This window comes from Jaculus jaculus, chromosome 7 (assembly GCF_020740685.1).
Source record: "Jaculus jaculus isolate mJacJac1 chromosome 7, mJacJac1.mat.Y.cur, whole genome shotgun sequence".
Classification (NCBI taxonomy): Eukaryota; Metazoa; Chordata; class Mammalia; order Rodentia; family Dipodidae; genus Jaculus; species Jaculus jaculus.
The window spans coordinates 35,470,861-35,490,322 of NC_059108.1; the positions used below are offsets into that span (position 1 = coordinate 35,470,861).

Consider the following 19,462-nt stretch of genomic DNA (forward strand, 5'->3'; position numbering starts at 1 on the left):
ATATAACGCTCTGTTCTTGTCAGATGAGTTAGTTGACAATTTCTGCCATTGTCTATGTTGTCTTTTTGTTGTCGATTGTTTTCTGCCTGGCTTTATAGCTTGAGATGAACCTTTCTGTCAGTATTAGCTTTTGTTACCTCTGCCATTGATATATCTAAAAAGGCAGCCTAGATCAAAATCCTAACTGGTTTTCCTATGTTACCATTACAAGGTGTTGTTTTTTTTTTTTTTTTTTTTTTTTTTTTGCGGTAGGGTTTCACTCTGGTCCAGGCTGACCTGGAATTAACTATGTAGTCTCAGTGTGGCCTTGAATGCTCTGCAATCCTCCTCCCTTGTGCTGGGATTAAAGGCGTGCGCCACCACACCCGGCTTTTTTTTTTTTTTAATTAAGTAGAAACTTTGTATGGATGTATCATGTGTTGGTATCATCATTTCCTCCTCCCTGCCCCCACTCCACTGAGGGCCCTCCTCAATGGGATTGCTGGTATTCACCATAGGTTTCTGGGTTATGAGTTGTGAGAGCAGCAGTAAGTCATTGTTGTGGGGAGGGGAGCAATACTCCTTTAGTGTTGAGCGCTCAGTAGCTTCTGGATTTCTGTTTTGGTGCGTTTTAAGTATCCTCCATGTCTGTCTCTATCACCTGGCACAGGTTGTCAGTCTTGCCATGGAAGCAGCACTCTTGCTTATCTCACTAGTTCCTTTGTGGTATCACCTGGGCTCTCCTGATGTGCGAGGGAGGGATAGTTCATTTCTTGCCAGGGAGTCAGCTATCCTTGTGTTGTTGATAGACTTTGGTGGTCCTCCGGTCTTGCTGCCTTCTGAAAAAGAACAGATTCTCCAGTGGAGAGTGAGATCAGCATAGGATAAAGGGGATAAGCATTGTTAATTTAGAGAGGTTTTGATGGGTGTAGCCTCTCTTTTAGCCACAAACTAGTGAGAGCTTGTTGTTGATGTCCATAATGTTGGTCTTCATATAATTCTGACTTGGTTCCCACTTCCAGCTATGGGTTCCTTTCCACTGAGCAGATCTCTTAGCCAATCAGAAAGCTATTGGTTGGTTACCCATGTAGGCTGGGTGCCACTATTGCACAGGTGTGTATATCTTGCAGGCTGGTTGCTTTCATAGAGCACCATTATAAGTTTTTGATCCATCTGGCCCTGGGGACTTCTCAGTTAAACTTTGTTACTGATTGAATGTCATTACTTGTTCTTAATCCATTCAACTGTTCTGTGTCCTTCTGGCTCAACTTTGGTAGCTTATATGTGTCCAGAAATTTATGTATTTATTATTTTTCCAATTGATTAGAATATAGTTATTTCCTAATAACTTTTGGATTTCTGTGGTGTTACTTACAAATTACGATATCTCCTTTTCTATCTCTGATTTCATTTATTTGGGTTTCTTTTGTTTTTCTTGGTCATTCTTGTCACAATTTTGCCAAATTTGTTTATCTTTTCAAAAAAACAAACTCTTAATTAATCTTTTATATGGTTTTGCTTTATTTTGTTTTAGTCCCTATTCACTTCTACTCTGGGCTTTGTTGTATCTTTCTTTCTGCTTGTTTTGTGTTTGGTTTATTGCTGCATTTCCAGCTCTTTGACTTACAAAATTAGATTATTTATTTGGATTTAAAAAATATAGGTACTTACTGCTATCAACTTCTCTTATAGTCCTACTTTTGTTATATCAAGTCATTGCAGTATATCATGTTTTCATTTGTTTCAGATTTTAAAGGTTCCTGTTTGATTTCTTCACTGACCCATTCCAGAGGATGCTTAGAAATTTACAAATACTTGTGCTAAATTTCTAAGGCTACTTTTTTTTTCTTATAGCTTTATTCCAGTGTGATTAGAGAAAATATATATGTAATTTTGATATTTTTGCATTTGTTGACTTGTTTTTTTCGGCCATAACAGATTGTTCTATAGATAATGAAATGGTCTGTAGTGTCTGGCTGCTAAGTCTGTGCTGTGGCTTCACTGTCTATAAAGTCCATGTGCCTTGTGCAGTAGCTTAACTGTAGTGTTCTTTATTAATTTAGGGGAGATTGTAGGTGATATGTTGATTGATGAATGTGAGGGGTTAACAGTCCCTCTTAGATCTCCTAATATTTGCTTTATTTAATTGAGTGTTCCAAGAGATGATGCATGTATATTCAAACATTTCCTCATGCCAGGTGGATTCCTGTATTATTATATAGAGTGACTTATGTATTTTATGTGACATCATTTCCAGGTTTTTGTATCCTTCATTGTTGGTCTTTATGTCTTTGCTGGTCAAGGAGTTTTCTTTTGCCAGCTTATTATTGAGTTTAGGGTGTTGGTTTTATCCATTCAGCCAGTCTGTATCTTTTAATTAGGGAACCTAATCCATCTATGTTAAAGTTGTTATTGCTAAATAGAGACATTTTTCTGGTTGTTTCATGTATCCTTTGTTTTAGTCCCCTCTTATCATTTTACACTCATTTCCTTTTAATTTTTGTGTGCTCCCACTTATTCTTTGCATGTTTTTTATACTGTTGAGTTTTGTACTTTTTCATGTTCTCATGATAGTAGTTGTTGCTTTTCACTTACCATCTACATTACACTCCTTCAAGCATTTTCATGGGCCTATTAGTTATGGGTTACTATAAGTTTTGCTTGTGTTACAGAGCCTATTTTTCCTTCATTTTCTGAAGATAGCTAGGCTGGGTATAGCCATTATGTTTTTTTTTTTTTTTTTTTTTTTTTTTTGGTTTTACGAGGTAGGGTCTCACTCTGGTCCAGGCTGACCTGGAATTAACTCTGTCATCTCAGGGTGGCCTCGAACTCACGGTGATCCTCCTACCTCTGCCTCCCGAGTGCTGGGATTAAAGGCGTGTGCCACCACGCCCGGCAGCCATTATGTTTTTATTTATTTATTATTTAATTTGAGTGTATGTGTGTGTGTGATAGAGAGGGATAGTATGAATGAATGAGTGAGTGAGTGAGTGAGTGAAATAATGGGCAGGTGCACCAGGGCTTCCTACCACTGCAGATGACCTCTAGATGCTTATGTCAATTTGTATATCTTGCTTTACATGGGTAATGGGGATCTGAATGAGGTCCTGCAGGCTTTATAAGCAAGTGTCGTTACCACTGAGCCATCTCTGCAGCCCAGTATTATGTTATTTTTTTTTTAAATTTTTTTCTTCATTTTTATTTATTTGAGAGTGACAGAGACAGAAAGAGGCAGATAGAGAGAGAGAGGGAGAGAATGGGCACGCCAGGGCTTCCAGCCACTGCAAACGAACTCCAGATGCGTGCGCCCCCTTGTGCATCTGGCTAACGTGGGTCCTGGAGAATTGAGCCTCGAACCGGGGTCCTTAGGCTTCACAGGCAAGTGCTTAACCGCTAAGCCATCTCTCCAGCCCATGTTATTTTTTAAAAATATAATATTTTTACTATTTTTAAGCAGAAACAGATTTTGGAGGTGGGACACTGTCTTCCCTCTGGTGTCCTTTTTCTTTCTTATTATGTGCATGTGATGTGTTGGGGATGGATCCCAGGGCTGTGCACCAGCTGAGCAAATTCTCTACCAACTGAACTACATCTCCAACCCTGCTGGACATAGTTCTCTTGTTTGTCAGGTTTGTTTTTTTTTTCTTTCAGGACTTTGAACATACCATCTCATTTTCTTCTGGGCTATATGGTTTCTGCTGGGAAATCTGTTTTCATTCTTATGATTTGACACTGTTTTAAAATTTTTTCTCTTTGTCTTCCAAGTTTTGATAATTTGACTGTCATTATGTCTTAGAGGGAAATTGTTTTTGGTCAACTTCATTAAGATGTTTTCTGAACTTTCTGGATGGGCCATCCAAATTCTTGTGAAGTATAAAGTTGTGGGGTTTGGATGTTTGCTTACTTGTTTGTTTTTATGGTTGTGGGTTTGTTTGTTTTTTGAGACAATATTTCATACAACCCAGGATGTCCTAAAACTCTTTGACCCCTACCTCCTAAGTGCTAGGCATATAGGCACATGCTTCCAGGCCTGACTGAAGTATAAAGTTTAAGTACTTAATATTTTGCTTATTTGGGTTTTGATTCTATTTCCCTCTGAAATACTCATTAAATGAAAGTTTACTTGCTTACTAGTATCAAATAAGTCTTCTAATCCTGTTTTGTTTTAATCTGACTAGGTTATTTCAAAAGACATGTCTTCAAGCTTAGAGATTCTGAAAGCATTTTTTTTCAAAGTGCTATTTTAAAATCTTTTTTAAATGCTTAGGAATTTCTATTTCACATTTTTTTCTTCTTTGGCATATGTGTATGGTTGTGTGTATATGTATGTACGTTTACATTTGTTTTAGCACATGTGTGTGTGGGAATGTGTGCATGTATATGGAGGCCACAGATTGATGTCAGGTATCTTTCTCAGTCTTTCTGCACCTCATTTTTTGAACCAGGGCCTCTCACAGAGCCTATAGCTCACAGATTTGACTAGCCTAGCTAGCCAGTGAACACTAGTGATCTAACTGTCTCTCTCTCTCTCTCTCTCTCAAGTTTTTGAATTACAGGCATGTTATGTGTGTGAGGGGGATTCACACTGAGGTCCTTATGCTTGCAAGTCAAGTACTTCTCTGAGCTATCACTCCATCCCCTCAGTATTAAACTTCTGGTAGTTTTATTGAAATTTTTATTATTGAAAGAGGTAGAGGTTTTTTGGTTTTGTGTTTTTTTTTTTTGGTTGTTTGGTTTTGGTTTTAGTTTTTCGAAGTAGGATCTCACTCTAGTCCAAGCTGAATTCACTATGTAATCTCAGGGTAACCTTGAACTCACTCTGATCCTCCTACCTCTGCCTCCCAAGTGCTGGGATTAAAGACATGCACCATCATGCCTGGTTTTGAAAGCGATGTTTCTTAATTGTGGTTTGTATTATTAAATATAAATGAGTCTACTTAGGACAATAAATTGCACTTTTAATCTCTCATTATGTTGACATAACTTTTTTTTTATATTTCAGGCCTTTTTATGGTTATCATGAGAAGGAAAGACACTTTATGAAGATCTATCTTTACAATCCTGCAATGGTGAAAAGGTATACAGATAAATGAAACCAAAATATAACTATCACTTAAATATTTTAGCAGTGAAAAGGAAAAGTTAAAAAAGGTCTATGTAGTTTGTAGCATTACTATAAAAGAGACCATATAATATAAATACATGTATGTAGAGAGAGAAACATGGCTAGGATTCTAAGAATATCTCACAGGTGGAAGGTATTAGTTTATGGTGCCCATTGACTTCTTTCCTGTGTTAGCTATAGGGTTTGTAGAAGTAATAAGGAGAGATGCTGACTGCTTCATCTTTTAGTGCCCTATTGGCTAGACCAGATGCTCAGTATTCAAGACAAACTTATGTTCAATTGCAAAGTACCGAGAAATTTGTGATGGGACCAGAGTGAGAAGGCTTCTGTTGGCCCATACTGATCACTTCATATCTTGGATTTTTAAAAATTGCTTTCTTGTTTTTGTTTGTTTGTTTTGTCCTTAGTTCTGCTTCTAGTTTATCCCCTCAGTTATTTTTAGAACCAAGATTATTGCTACCAGAAAGGAAGAAAATACTGATTTCATTATTCCAAGAGTCCCAAGATTTTTTACGATGTGGTGATAAGCTAAAGTATAAATGGCATTGTGAGAGTGCTGACTTTGTTTCATTCAGAGGCCCTTTACTCCATTGGGCACTGATTCCAAAAGTTATCACAAACCGTTTCCCTCAATGAATTCAGGAGTTAGGAGAGCACAACTAAGGTTGCAATGTTTCCTTTGGATTAAACCAGTGATGTACCTCAGCAGATTATAGCCCTAGTCCTGATAGTTGTCCTCTTCTACGTAGCCTACCCCTGGCCTTGTCCAAAATAACAAGTACTAATATAATTTCTTAGAGTGCACATTTATACAATAAGAAGTTTTTGTACTAATTCTCCTCTAGTCACTTTCTCCTCCAAGAAGCACCAAAAACCCTGGTGCATGTTTTCCATTTCTCACATGCTAATGATAAGAGAGTAAACCTCAGTAATTTTTCTCTTTCTTATCCACAAATTATGGAAGAAGAATAACCACAAGGAAAAGTTCCCTATTTTTTTTATTTAAAAAACCTATAAATGTAATTCTATGCATAGTATAAGTGTAATCTATTTGTCTTCTTTATAGCTGTAGTAATCAGATACTTACTGAGCTATTCCTTATAACCTTTTTTTTTTTTGTTTTTTGATTTTTCGAGATAGGGTCTCACTCTATCCCAGGCTGACCTGGAACTCACCATCTAGTCTCAGGGTGGCCTCGAACTCATGGCGATCCTCCTACATCTGACTCCCGAGTGCTAGGATTAAAGTCGTGCACCACCACGCCCGGCTTACCTTATAACTTTTCTTATTATTCTAGTCAGTTTATCATCATGACTGTATAAAACCACTTGATTTATTGATAGATTTATTTATTCGATTTTTACAAATATTTATGAATTTTTTTCATTACTTGATACACTATGGAAGCTGTTGAGTTAACAGTGAACAAAGTTTGTGTGGTTCCTGCCCTTACAGAACTTACTATAACCAGTGGAGACTGACTAAGCAACTGAACACAGATATATAATTTAAAATATGATACATGTTATAAAGGAAGAGGGTTTTTTCAAGATAGGGTCTCACTGTAGCCCAGGCTGACCTGGAACTGGCTCTATAGTTTCCGATTGGCCTTGAATTCACAGTGATCCTCCTACCTGTTTCTTGAGTGCTGGAATTAAAAGCATGCACCACCATATCCAGCTGAAGGAAGAGGTTTTCTTTCTTTTTTATTAAGAACATACTTTGTATGGATACATCATGTGTTGGTACCATCTTTTCCCTCCTCCCTGGCCCCATTAAACAGGGACCCCTCCTCAGTGGGGTTGCTGGTATTCCCCATTGGGATGTGAGTTATGTGTTCTGGGAGGAGCAGTCAGTTATTGGGGGCAATGCCTCTGGGCATGACATTCCAACCTGTAGCTTTTACAGTCTTTCTGCCCTTTCTTCTGCAAAATTGCCTGAGCCTTGATGGGTGTGTTTTAAGTCTACTTTGGTAATGAGCTCTTAGGAGCCTCTGGATTTCTGCTTTGGTATGTGTTGAGTATCCTCTGCACCTGTCTCCTTCATCCTGGCACTGATTGTCAGGCTCACCATGGAAACAGTCATCTCCTCAATTCTTGTGTGTTTTCACCTGGGCCTTGACTGAGATATGAGTTGTGGTTTATCTCCTTGAGCTGTATTACATTCTGAAAAAGAACAGGTTCTCCAACAGAATGAAGTCAACATAGATTAAATTGGATAAGCATTATTAATTTAGGTAGAGTTTGATAGATGTAGCCCCTCTTTTAGCCAAAGACTAGTGGGAGCTTGACATTAGAGGGCATAATTTTTGTCTCCGTAGTATTCATACCTGGTTCCCAGTTCCAGATATGGGCTCCTTTCTACTGAGTGGATCTCTTAGCCAATCAGAAAGCCATTTGTTACCCACCAAGGCTATGTGCCACCATTGCACTGGTGTGTACTTCTTACCAGGCTGGTTGCTTATGAATAGCTTAGACCCCTGATTACTCACACTGTTGGTGGCTAATTCCCCCCAGTAGCTCATGTAGCACTTTCCCGCACTAGACGGGCTGTCTGGGGACTGGCTGTCTTCTGGCTTCCAGCCAGGTCTCTCCCTTTTCTCTGTCATCAGCATATGGTCAGCAGTAGGGTCTTACCAGGGCTGGAGAGATGGCTTAGTGGTTAAGAGCTTGCCTGTGAAGCCTAAGGACCCCGGTTCAAGGCTCGGTTCCCCAGGTCCCACGTTAGCCAGATGCACAAGGGGGCGCACACGTCTGGAGTTCGTTAGCAGAGGCTGGAAGCCCTGGTGCGCCCATTCTCTCTCTCCCTCTATCTGTCTTTCTCTCTGTGTATGTCGTTCTCAAACAAACAAACAAAAAAATAGGGTCTTGCCATTTTACCTCAGGCGAGTAATCAATTGCTTCGACAGAATCTTGTCTCATTTTGGTGACCTTGTACGTCTCTTAGATCAGCAGCTCAATGTGGGTAGCACCTATTTCTGGTACTGAGAGTTATAGGTCAGAGCCAAAAGTTTTTAAAAATAGGCTTCATCCCACCCTCTCCAGGGCTCTTCTTTTTGGGCATTCCCCCTATACACCTGTTGATGGTTATATCTTCTAAATCTACCTTTAAGGAGAAAGGTTTCCATGGTACCAGTTCATTTTGCGTTTAGTTTTGTGTTGATTTCCCCCCATCCTCACCTTCTCCCCCCCCAACCCGTCTGTCTGGTATGCCAGCAACTCAAGCTGATCCAAGTTAGGAACCACAGATGAGTGAGATCATGGGGCATTTGCCTATCATTGTGTGTATTTGCTGAGTATGATCTGTTCCAAGTCCATCCATTTCCCACAAATTTTATTGTATCTTTTTTTTTTTTTTACTGCTGAGTAGAATTTCATTGTGTAGAGGTACCACAACTTTATCATTCATTCATGTAATGATGGACAGCTCAGTTGATTCCCATTCTTAGCTATTATGAACTGAGCAGCTACAAACATGATTGAGCAAATATCTCTGTCATGAATCTTGAAGCATTTAGGATAAATGCTTAGTAAGGAAATAACTGGATCTATTGGTAGTTTTGTATTCATCTTTTTCAGGTATATTGATTTCACTAGTGGTTGTACAAGTTTGTGTTCCCAACAGTGCATGAGGGTTCCTCTTTCCCCACATCCTCTCCAACATTTGTTCTTGTTTCATTTTTTTAACGATTGCCATCCTCACTGGAGTGAATCTTAGAATCTCATAGTTTTTTTAATTTGCACTTCCCTAATGATTAGGGATGTTGAACATTTTCTTATGTGTGTGTTAGCCATTTGTATTTCTTCCTCGGGAAACTCCCTAATTTAGTTCTCCCATTTTTTGAGTGAGTTGTTTGATTTTTTTTGTGGGGGGGTTGGTTTTTTGTAAATTCTAGATATTAGGCCTCTGACAGTGGTAAAGCTGGTGAAAATTTTCTCCCATTCTGTGGGTAACCTATTGGCTCTGCTTATGGTATATTTGTCTGTGCAAAAGCTTTTACACTTCATGAGATCCCATTGGTTGAGTGACTGTTCAATTTCCTGGGTTGCTTGGGTCTTGCCCAAGAAGCCTTTCCCCACTCCTGTATCATGGAGAGTTCCTCGTATTTTTAATTCCAGTAGTTGAAGAATTTCAGGTCTTATATTGAGTGAGGTCTTTAATCCATTTGGAGGTAATTTTGTATATGGTGAGATGAGTGGGTCTACTTTCATTTTTCTACATGTGGTTATCCAATTTGTCCAGCACCATTTGTTGAAGATGCTGTCTTTTCTCCAGTCTACATTATTGGCACCTTTGTCAAAGATCAAGTAGTTATTTCACCTAAGGTTCAAGTCTTCAATTCTCTTTCCTTGATCTCTATTTCTGTTTTATGCCAATACCATGCTGATTTTGTTACTATGACTTTGTACTATAGCTTTAGATCAGGTATGATGATACCTCCAGAGGTGTTTCTTTTGCTGAGGATATGTTTGGATATCTGAGGTCTGCTACCATTCCATATGAATTTAGAGATAATTTTTTTCTATATCTGTGAAGAATGATGCTGGAATTTTTATTTTTATTGCATTAAATATGTATATTACTTTGGGTGAAATTACTATTTTCACAATATTAATTTTACCTACCCAGGAGCATGGGGAAGTCTTTCCATCTGCTCAAGTCTTAAGTGTTTTTATGTTTTCATTATGTAGGTCTTTTGTATCTTCAGTTAGTGTTATTTTGGTAGGGTCTCACTCTAGCCCAGGCTGACCTGGACTTCACTTTCACTGTGTAGTCTCAGGGTGGCCTCGAACTTATGGTGATCCTCCTACCTCTGCCTCCCAAGTGCTGTCTTAAATATTCATTTTTCCTCTCCATACCTTTTCATTTCTCTACAGCTTACCTATTCTTATACTTTTATTTTCATTGTTTTAATCTTTATGTATTTGACCTCCAAGTTAATGTGAATAGTTCGAAATTTTCTTAAGTTCCCAATCAACATATGAAGCTATTTATTGCATAAGTAGAACAGCACTTTGGTTAAGAATGAGGACTCACAAGGTAAAGTTTTATTTAAATCTTAGTGTTTCTATTTTTTTTTAAATTTATGTGTGTCTTCATAATGTTTAAGATCTCTTTAAGATTCATCTCCTTTCTTTGTAAAATGGGGCAAATAGTGCCATAGGCTTGAAGTGAGAATTAAATTATGCATTTAAAGCACTTAACATAGCATTCACTATATAGTGCTTAAAAGTATGTTAGCTGCTTCTTCAGTGTTAATAAAATTATTCTAATCTTCACTGGCTTCTCATGACCCTTACTGTGTGTAATTTTACTAGCATGAAATGTTTTCCCTCTGTTCAGAGGAGATGGACCTGTAATCATTTAAGCCCCCAGGAAGGCTTTGAAGGAACTACCTCTGCACCCCATCTGTCTTACATTCCTTCCAAGTTTATGCCCATTTTCTACATAATAAGTCCTTTGCTACTTATTGTTCCATTGCTTTTATTCTTCATCATGAAGAGAAATAATCTCAAGGAAGAAAATATTAAAATGTTAACATCTCAGAATGATTTTTCTTTTGGGAAATAAAATATATATATATATATATATATGTATGTATATATTGTTGTTTGTTTTTTCAAAGTAGGGTTTCACTGTAGCCCAGGCTGACCTGGAATTCACTATGTAGTCTCAGGGTGGCCTTGAACTCACGGTGATCTTCCTACTCCTGCCTCCCAAGTGCTGGGATTAAAGATGAGCACCACAACACCCAGCCTAAAAAATATATATTTATTTGAGAGAGAGCATGAGCATGCCAGAGTATCTTGCCAGTACCACTTCGTGCATCTGGCTTAACATGGGTACTGGAGAATATAATCTAGGTCAGCAGGCTCTGCAAGCAAGTGCCTTTAATCACTGGGCTTTCTCCCCAGCCCCTTTTTGAAATTTTTAATGTAGTCTTTGCAAAGTTATTTCTGTAATTTTTCAAAGAAAAATATTATAAATTTTTTCCTTTATTTTAATCCCTGATTTTTAAATTCAGAACATGATGATGATTTTAAAACCTTGATTTAAATTTTTAATTTCAAAATACAAACTTATAGTAAAATTGAAGTGAAAATTTTGCATGCAAATAGGCATTTGTCATCTATATTTGTATATATTTTAAAGAACATAATCTTATGATCTAACTTATTTTCTAATTTAGGATATGTGAACTTTTGCAAAGTGGAGCCATAATGAATAAATTTTACCAGCCTCATGAAGCACATATTCCCTACCTCCTACAGCTCTTCATTGACTACAATCTCTATGGAATGAATTTAATAAATCTTGCTGCTGTCAAGTTCCGAAAAGCAAGACGGAAAGGTAAGATTAATAGTATATATTGAGAAAGTAAATGCTGAGTGGATAAAGAATAAAAAGAAATGCTAAATTGTAATTAGAGATTATCAATAAAATAATTTCAAAAGAAAATTTTCTAATTCCTTATTAAGATATATTCACAGACCAGAATTGACTTAACTCAAAAAGGATAAATTGAAGGTTTTTATTTTATTTTATTTTGTTTATTTATGTGAGAGCAACAGACAGAGAGAGAGAGAGGCAGAGAGAGAGAGAGAGAGAGAATGGGTGCGCCAGGGCCTCCAGCCACTGCAAATGAACTCCAGATGCATGTGCCCCCTTGTGCATCTGGCTAATGTGGGTACTGGGGAATTGAGCCTTGAACCGGGGTCCTTAGGCTTCACAGGCAAGTGCTTAACTGCTAAGCCATCTCTCCAGCCCTAAATTGAAGGTTTTTAATATTTTCAGAATTTTGCAACATTGCCACAAATTTAGAATATTTACATATATAAGGAAAAGAAAAAAACTTGAATGCTTTAGTCCACCTCAAAGCTTCCCATGCTTAATATCCCTAAGAAACCACTAACCTAGTGTCTCTCTCTCTCTACATTGGCCCTTCCTACACATTTCATATTTGTAGAATCATATAGAGGAGGTCATATAAAATTTCTATTTACTGTATTTTTTTTATAATTTTTTTTTGTTTATTTATTTATTTGAGAGCAACAGACTGAGAAAGAGGCAGATATAAAGAGGGGGAGAGAGAGAGAGAATGGGTGCGCCAGGACCTCCAGCCACTGCAAACAAACTCCAGATGCTTGTGCTCCCTTGTGCATCTGGCTAATGTGGGTCCTGGGGAATCAAGCCTCAAACCAGGCTCCTTAGGCTTCATAGGCAAGTGCTTAACCGCTAAGCCATCTCCTCCAGCCCTACTGTATTCTTAAAGCTCAACCCTGTTGTGACCTATATCACACATGTAGTAATATCCATATGTGGATATGGTACATTTCATCTGCATCCTCATTGGTTGATGTACATTGTGGGTTCTTTCTACTTTTTTTTATAATTATTTTAAAATTTTACATATGTATGTATGCATGCATGCTCACCAGGGCCTCTTGCCTTTGCAAATGAATATCAGGCGTTTGTAGGGGTTTTTTTTTGTTGTTGTTATTGTTGTTTATTGTTGCTTTTTGTTTTGTTCTTGCCTTCTGGCTTATGTAGGCAGCTTGAGAACTGAAGCTGGGCTGACAGGCTTCACAGGAAAGTACCTTTAACTGCTGAGACATCCTCCTAGTCTCTTTTGACTGTTGTCAATGATGCTGTTTTGAACCTGTGCCACATGCCCACATGGTTTATACATTTAATCAAAATTAGCTTAAGATACATTACAGAATTAAACCCCAAATTTAAACTAAAAGATGTTAGGAGAAAATCTATCTAACCCAAGTTTTAAATGTTTCAGATATAACAGAAAGCAAATGTAGAATTGATTTTGTTAGTTGAAAATTTTTGTTCTGTGAAAGTACTCTAAACAGCTGGGTGTGGTGGCTCACGCCTTTAATCCCAGCCCTCGGGGGGCAGAGGTAGGAGGATTGCCGAGAGTTCAAGGCCACCCTGAGACTACATAGTTAATTCCAGGTCAGCCTGGACCAGAGTGAGAGACACTACCTCGAAAAACCAAAAAATAAATAAATAAATAAAAAAGAAAGTACTCTAAACAATGAGATAAGTCATAGTGAGGAAAAAGTATGTTTTATCTAGCTACTAAGCAATTATATCTAAACACTTTAGGTGATAATCAGCATTATGTAGTCATAAAGAAATATGGCTTGAGTCCTGAAAGCACTACCTCTGCACACTGTTACAAATGTCTGTAACTCAGAGGACTAATGAAAGCAAGTGCGTGCCAGTTCATTAAACAGTAACTAACACCTTTCATCCATTGCTGGTGACAAAGCAAAATAGTCATTCTGTAAGAGAATGTAATAACATTAAACATAGATTCAGTCTGATCCAGTCATGGTACTTTTAGATGTTTGCTAAAATGATTTAGAACTTAGGTCCATACACACCTAAGTGCAATCTTTCACAACACTTTATCCATAATTACTAAAATCATATAAAGCACTTAAAATGTCCACTGAAAAGAATTCATAAACTATGATACTAAGAATCAAAAAGGACAAGCTGTTGACCTTCACAAAAACATAAATGTGCCTTTAAAGTATTTTATTTACTAAGAAAACATTCAAAGGAAATAGTGTGTTTTCATTCCATAAGACCTTCTATGAAAGGTAAAATGGAACTATAATGTTAGATAAGGCCAAGCATTTTGGGAGCACACACCTTTAATCCCGGCACTTGGGAGGCAGAGGTAGGAGGATCTATGAGCTTGAGGTTACCCTGAGACTACATAGTGAACTCCAGGTCAGCCTGGGCTAGAGCGAAACCTACCTCGAAAAACAAAAAAAGTGCTGAGAGGGGAGTGTTGATGGCAGAGGGGATTTTCAGAGTGGCTCTTATACACGGTGCAAGGGGTGGGAGATGTATGGCTCTGTCATACACTCACAGTACTGTACTGTAGCTTTGTCGTGTGACTAAAATCAATTCAGTGGTTTCATGTGTATGTGTTCCCTCTCATAGTATGTGCTAGGAAGGATACTTCATCTATGGGGCCCGTTTTCCAGAAATTCCTGCTTAGTCACAGGGAACACATCCAATGGGTTATGCCCTCAGTACTCAGAATTATCAAAATAATAGAAATAATAGTGAAAAAGCAAAGATTGAGAGTAGATCAGAAATAACTAGGGAGACATGGCAACTAAGTGGAACACGTGGCTTTAGATTGGATCCTGGAGTGAAAAAAAGATCATTAGTGTAGTCTTTTGAAGTGAAATATATTCAGAAATTAAAGGATTTAGAAATCTTATGTGCACATGCAGTTTTGTCCTAGTATTTAATTACAATATTGCCAAATGGAATAGAAAAGGTGATAATTAGTATAGTTTGTTAAAGTGATCAGAAATACTTAAATGGAATAAATATTTGGAGTGCTCCACAAATATATTTCTTTAGCACATGCAGTTAAAAAGAAATTATATGTATATATAATACTTTATATGAATGTTATATACTAAATACAGAAATTTCATGTTATTTGGAGAAATATGCTGAAATAGTATACAGAAATAATGAGGTTTTTTTTCATTTTGTTGTGCCCAGTATTGCCAGTATTGTGTGCTTAGTAGGCAAGCATGCTACCACTAAGCAAGAATTCTGAAATTAGAATTAAAAATTTTTTTGTGGTAATTATGGACATGTTTAGTATGGAAACATCACTTGTTGGTACCATCCTTTCCCTCATCCCTGCCTGTTTTCTGAAGGGGACCCTCCTAGTTGGGGATGCAGGTTATTCCCATGGGTATTGTGGGTCATGCATCGTGGGAGCAGCAGTCAGTTATTGGAGAGAGGCAATGCCTCTGGTAATGATGTCCCAACTTGTGGCTCTAACAATCTTTCAGCCCCTCTTCTGCAAAATTCCATGAGCCATATTGGGTGTGTTTTTAAAGTCTACTTCAGCCAGGTGTGGTGGTGCACACCTTTAATCCCAGCACTCAGGAGGCAGAGGTAGAAGGATCGCCATGAGTTTAAGGCAACCCTGAGACTCCATAGTGAATTCCAGGTCAGCCTGAGCTAGAGTGAGACCCTACCTCGAAAAAAAAAAAAAGTAAATAAATAAATAATAATAAAATAAAGTCTACTTCAGTGATTGGCTCTTAGGAGCCTCTGGATCTCTGCTTTGGTAGGTGTTGAGTGTCCTCAGTGTCTGTCTCCTTCACCCTAGTGCTGATTATCAGGTTCATCATGGAAGCAGCATTTTTACTCATCTCCTCAAATTTCTCTATGGTTTCAGCTGGGGCTAGGCTGTAGTGTGATGGGTAGTTTTATCTCCTCAGGTCTTGCTCCCATCTGAAAAACAGAAGCAGATTCTCCAGTGAAGAGTAAAGTCAGCACAGGTTAAGTGGGATAAGCATTATTAATTTGGAGAGAATTTGACAGATGTAATTCGTCTTATAGCACAAGATTAATGGGAGTTTGATGTTGGAGAGCAAAATCATTGTCTGAATAAGATTCTGACCTGTTTCCCAGTTGCAGATACGGGTTCCTGTCCACTGAGCCGATCTCTTAGCCAGTCAGAAAGCTATTGGTTACCTATCAAGGCCCTGTGCCTTTATTCCACTATGTATACGTCATGTCAAGGTGTTTGCTTCTGAGTTCTTAGACCCTGGGTTGCTTGGACAATTGTTGGCCACTTTCCCCCAGTAGCTCATGTAGTGCTTTCCAGCACTAGACCGGCTGTCTGGGTTCAGGCTCTCTTCCAGGTTCTAGCCAGGTCTCTGTTTTGTGCCAGCAGCATATGGCTTCTTCAGCAGTAGGATCTTACCATTTACCTCAGGCATATAATCAAGTACTTTGACATAAGTCTGTCTTGTTTTGGGCATCTTGTAGGTCTCTCAGATCAACAGCTCATTGTGGGTGGTAATCACATCCTGGTACTGGGAGTTACAGGCCAGAGCCAAGGGAAGGAAAATTAAAAAAAGAAGAAAAAAATTTTAAGTTAGGCTTTATCACACCCTTTCCAGGGCCCTTCTTTTCAGGTGCTCCCCCATGCTCCTATTGAAGGTTCAACCTTTAGTCTGTCTTCAAGGATAAGGGTTTCTATGGTACCAGTTCATTTTGCGTTCAGTTTTATATTCCCCTCACTTATCCTTCTATGTGATTGATAACTAATCACTAAACTTGTGTTTCTCCTTATTTACATAGCTTTATTAGAAATTATATTCTAACTTATAAATTACAAAGTAATTTCATATAAAATGTCCTAAACATACTTTAGCAAAGCCTTACTAAAAAGTTACTTATTTATTTGCACATGTGGATTGTGAACCTGGGACTCTTGCCACTGCAATCTTGTTTGTCTGTGTTTATGTAGGTAGCTGGGGAACTGAAGACTGTTTGCAAACCTATGCCTTTAACCACTAAATGATCTCCCTAGGCCCTAGCAAAATCTTTTAAAACTTCTGAATGTATATGAGATCAGTTGCATGTTTTTGCATGTGTTTTTGCATGTGTTTTGTTGAACTAACAAACACATTATTACATGTTCTCAATCTATTTATATGTGTTATATCTATTAGGTGTTTGAACTTACCAGCAAGTAAGGGCTTGTGTTATAGCTAGCTCAGGGGTAGAATACTTGCCTGGCATGTGGGATCCTGAGTTCAGTCAGCCCAGAATAAAAGCTAACCCAATAAAATGTTGAGTATCTTCCTGTTGATGTTCTTGATGCAACTCACTCAGCTTCCTCCCACTTGAAAATGTAAATACCCCAAACGACCACTAACAGAGTGCAAGTATAAAGATGCTGAGGTGCCCAGCTGAAGCACGTAAGCATGCATGTTTGCTCCACTTTCCAAATGTATAGCACACTGTCTTCAGTGACTCATGACTGTTCCTTCTGAAATGCAGTGGGTATCTTGTTCAGGAATTAGTATTAAGGTATGTTTTTAATTGCCTCTGAAATTTCCACTATAATTTTGTTGAGGCTCATATAGAATATCCTAGGAACTTAAAGTCTATAAAAATTTGTAATTCTTTATTTTTCAAGTAAGATTTTAATCATACCACAATAGCACACTTAGTTTTGTCATGCTTTTACTATACTGTGAACTTACTATAAATACTTCTCCCTTATATCAAAATATTCCAAACACTTTTTTTTTCTGTATTTGAGTTTGGAACTATTATTCTCAACTATACATATGTATTCCTGTGTATGTATAATTTTAGGAACTAATCTTATAGTTTGTAAGCTACTTTACCTGTAGAATAATTATGTATAAATTAAAAGTATGATTTAGCCAAGCATGGTGGCATATACCTTTCACCCCAGCACTTGGAAGTTAAGAGTAGGAGGATCACTTAGTCAAAGGACAATCTGGGACTACAGAATGAGTTCCAGGTCAGCCTGGGCCAGAGTAAGGTGCTACCTTGAATAAAACAAATAAGCATGACTTCTTTAAATTTACCTTTCTATTTCTAGGTGAATCATATGCAACTGGATCATTCAAGGATCACATGTCAGGAAAATCCCCTGCTGGTACTTTATTTAGGTGGGAAGAAGATGAAATACCAAGGTTAGTGTTGTCAATAAAGTCAAAGTATGTGTGTATACATATACATATATAATCAGTGGTTATCATAATTAATTAAAATTTAACCTCATTACATGGGTCTTTTTAATCTGTAAGTTTATTTCCAAAACAAATCTCAGTATTGGTATATTTTATAGAATCACAGATATAGTTCTTAACTAGTTAATAAGAGGAATGTAGGTAGATTCTTATACTATTCTCTAGCATTCATTTCATCATGCATTCTATATCAAGTTAAAAATCATGTGAATAATAGCAACTTAAAAGTGAAATAGCATTTATTTTTAATTAAAATAACCTCTTAAATTTCTAAATAATAAGTATCTATGGATATAAGTGCATTGACATGCTGTGAATATAACCACCATTGTAATTTCTTTTAGCTCTTACTGATTATGCTTTTTGTTCTAAGTAATCTATCCCAAGCACATAGATTTTTTTTCACCATCAGGGAGACGTGCAGTTACCACCTGTCTATGTTACCAGTCCCAGTGTTACCTTTGTAGAACTAGGGGATTTTTCTTTTGTACCACTTAACATTATTGTCCAAGCTTTATTGATCTTCTTATTGGCTTGTTGAGTATTGGTAGCTTAGTTATGATTTTCCTCTTTTTATTGTATATATGTCACCTACTTTTTAAATCAGACTTTTTAATGAAGAATGCAAGGGGGAGTGTTTAGTAACTGTGTTGTTTTAAAATAACAAAATGAATGCATTAATTGAACATAAACTATCATAAAAATTATCTGTTAGAGCTGGACGTAATGGCTCACACCCTTAATCTCAGCACTCGGGTGGCAGAGATAGGAGGATCACCATGAGTTCAAGGCTACCCTAAGACTACATAGTGAATTCCAGGTCAGCCTGGGCTAAAGCAAAACCCTACTTCGAAAAACAAAATACATACATACATGTAATTTGTTTGGCTGGAGGGATGGCTTAGTGGCTAAGGTACTTGCCAGCAAAGCCTAAGGATGTGTTCAACTCTCCATATCCCATGTAAGCCAGACTCACAAGGTGATGCAAACGTGCTAGGTCACACATTGCACAAGGTGTCACATGCATCTGTAGCTCAAGTTATGGTGGCTGGAAGCCCTCACATGCCAATTCATCCTCTCTCTCTCTCTCTCTCTCTCTCTCTCTCTCTCTCTCTCCTCTCATTTAATAAAAAGGGGGCCAGTTTGTTGCAATTGCTTTAAAAAATGTATGTATATTTGTTTAGCAGTAGACATGATGGTGCCTTTAGGTTTAAGACCATACCTGGCTACAAATCGTGATCCTGTCTGAAAAACAAAACAAAACAAAATTGTTCAGAGCTTATCTCATATAAGTTAAGAAAGAATCTCATTAATAATAATATAAGTATTCTTTTATGGAATAGTACATTCATTTGAATTTTTAAAAACTTTGGAAAAATATAAATAATCAGTGACTCTGAATTTCCCCTCTTTTTTTGGTTTTTCGAGGTAGGGTCTCACTCTAGCCCAGGCTGACCTGGAATTCACTATGGAGTCTTAGCGTGGCCTCAAACTTAGGGCAATCCTCCTACCTCTGCCTTCCAAGTGCTGGGATTAAAGACGTGAGCCACCACACCCAGCTAACAAGGATCTTTTTGATCAACACGTACTTCTTAGTTTTCTTAGATATAAAATCTAATCACATTTTAAAATTAAGGTTTATATGGGCTGGAGAGATGGCTTAGCAGTTAAGCGCTTGCCTGTGAAGCCTCAGGACACCGGTTCGAGGCTTGATTCCCCAGGAACCATGTTAGCTCGATGTGCATGCATCTGGAGTTCATTTGCAGTGGCTGGA

The 19,462-nt window shown here is 37.7% G+C and overlaps 1 protein-coding gene across 5 annotated transcripts in view; it reads left to right on the plus strand.

Annotated features, from left to right (window-relative positions):
* Rev3l (REV3 like, DNA directed polymerase zeta catalytic subunit) overlaps positions 1 to 19,462 on the plus strand; it is a 161,266-nt gene that overhangs the window by 48,208 nt on the left and 93,596 nt on the right. For all 5 annotated transcript variants that reach the window (XM_045155227.1, XM_045155230.1, XM_045155228.1 and 2 more), the window contains exons 3-5: positions 4,982 to 5,056; positions 11,295 to 11,455; positions 17,538 to 17,631. In XM_045155227.1, coding sequence (XP_045011162.1) covers positions 4,982 to 5,056; positions 11,295 to 11,455; positions 17,538 to 17,631 — 330 coding nt within the window. The remainder of the gene's footprint in view (positions 1 to 4,981; positions 5,057 to 11,294; positions 11,456 to 17,537; positions 17,632 to 19,462) is intronic.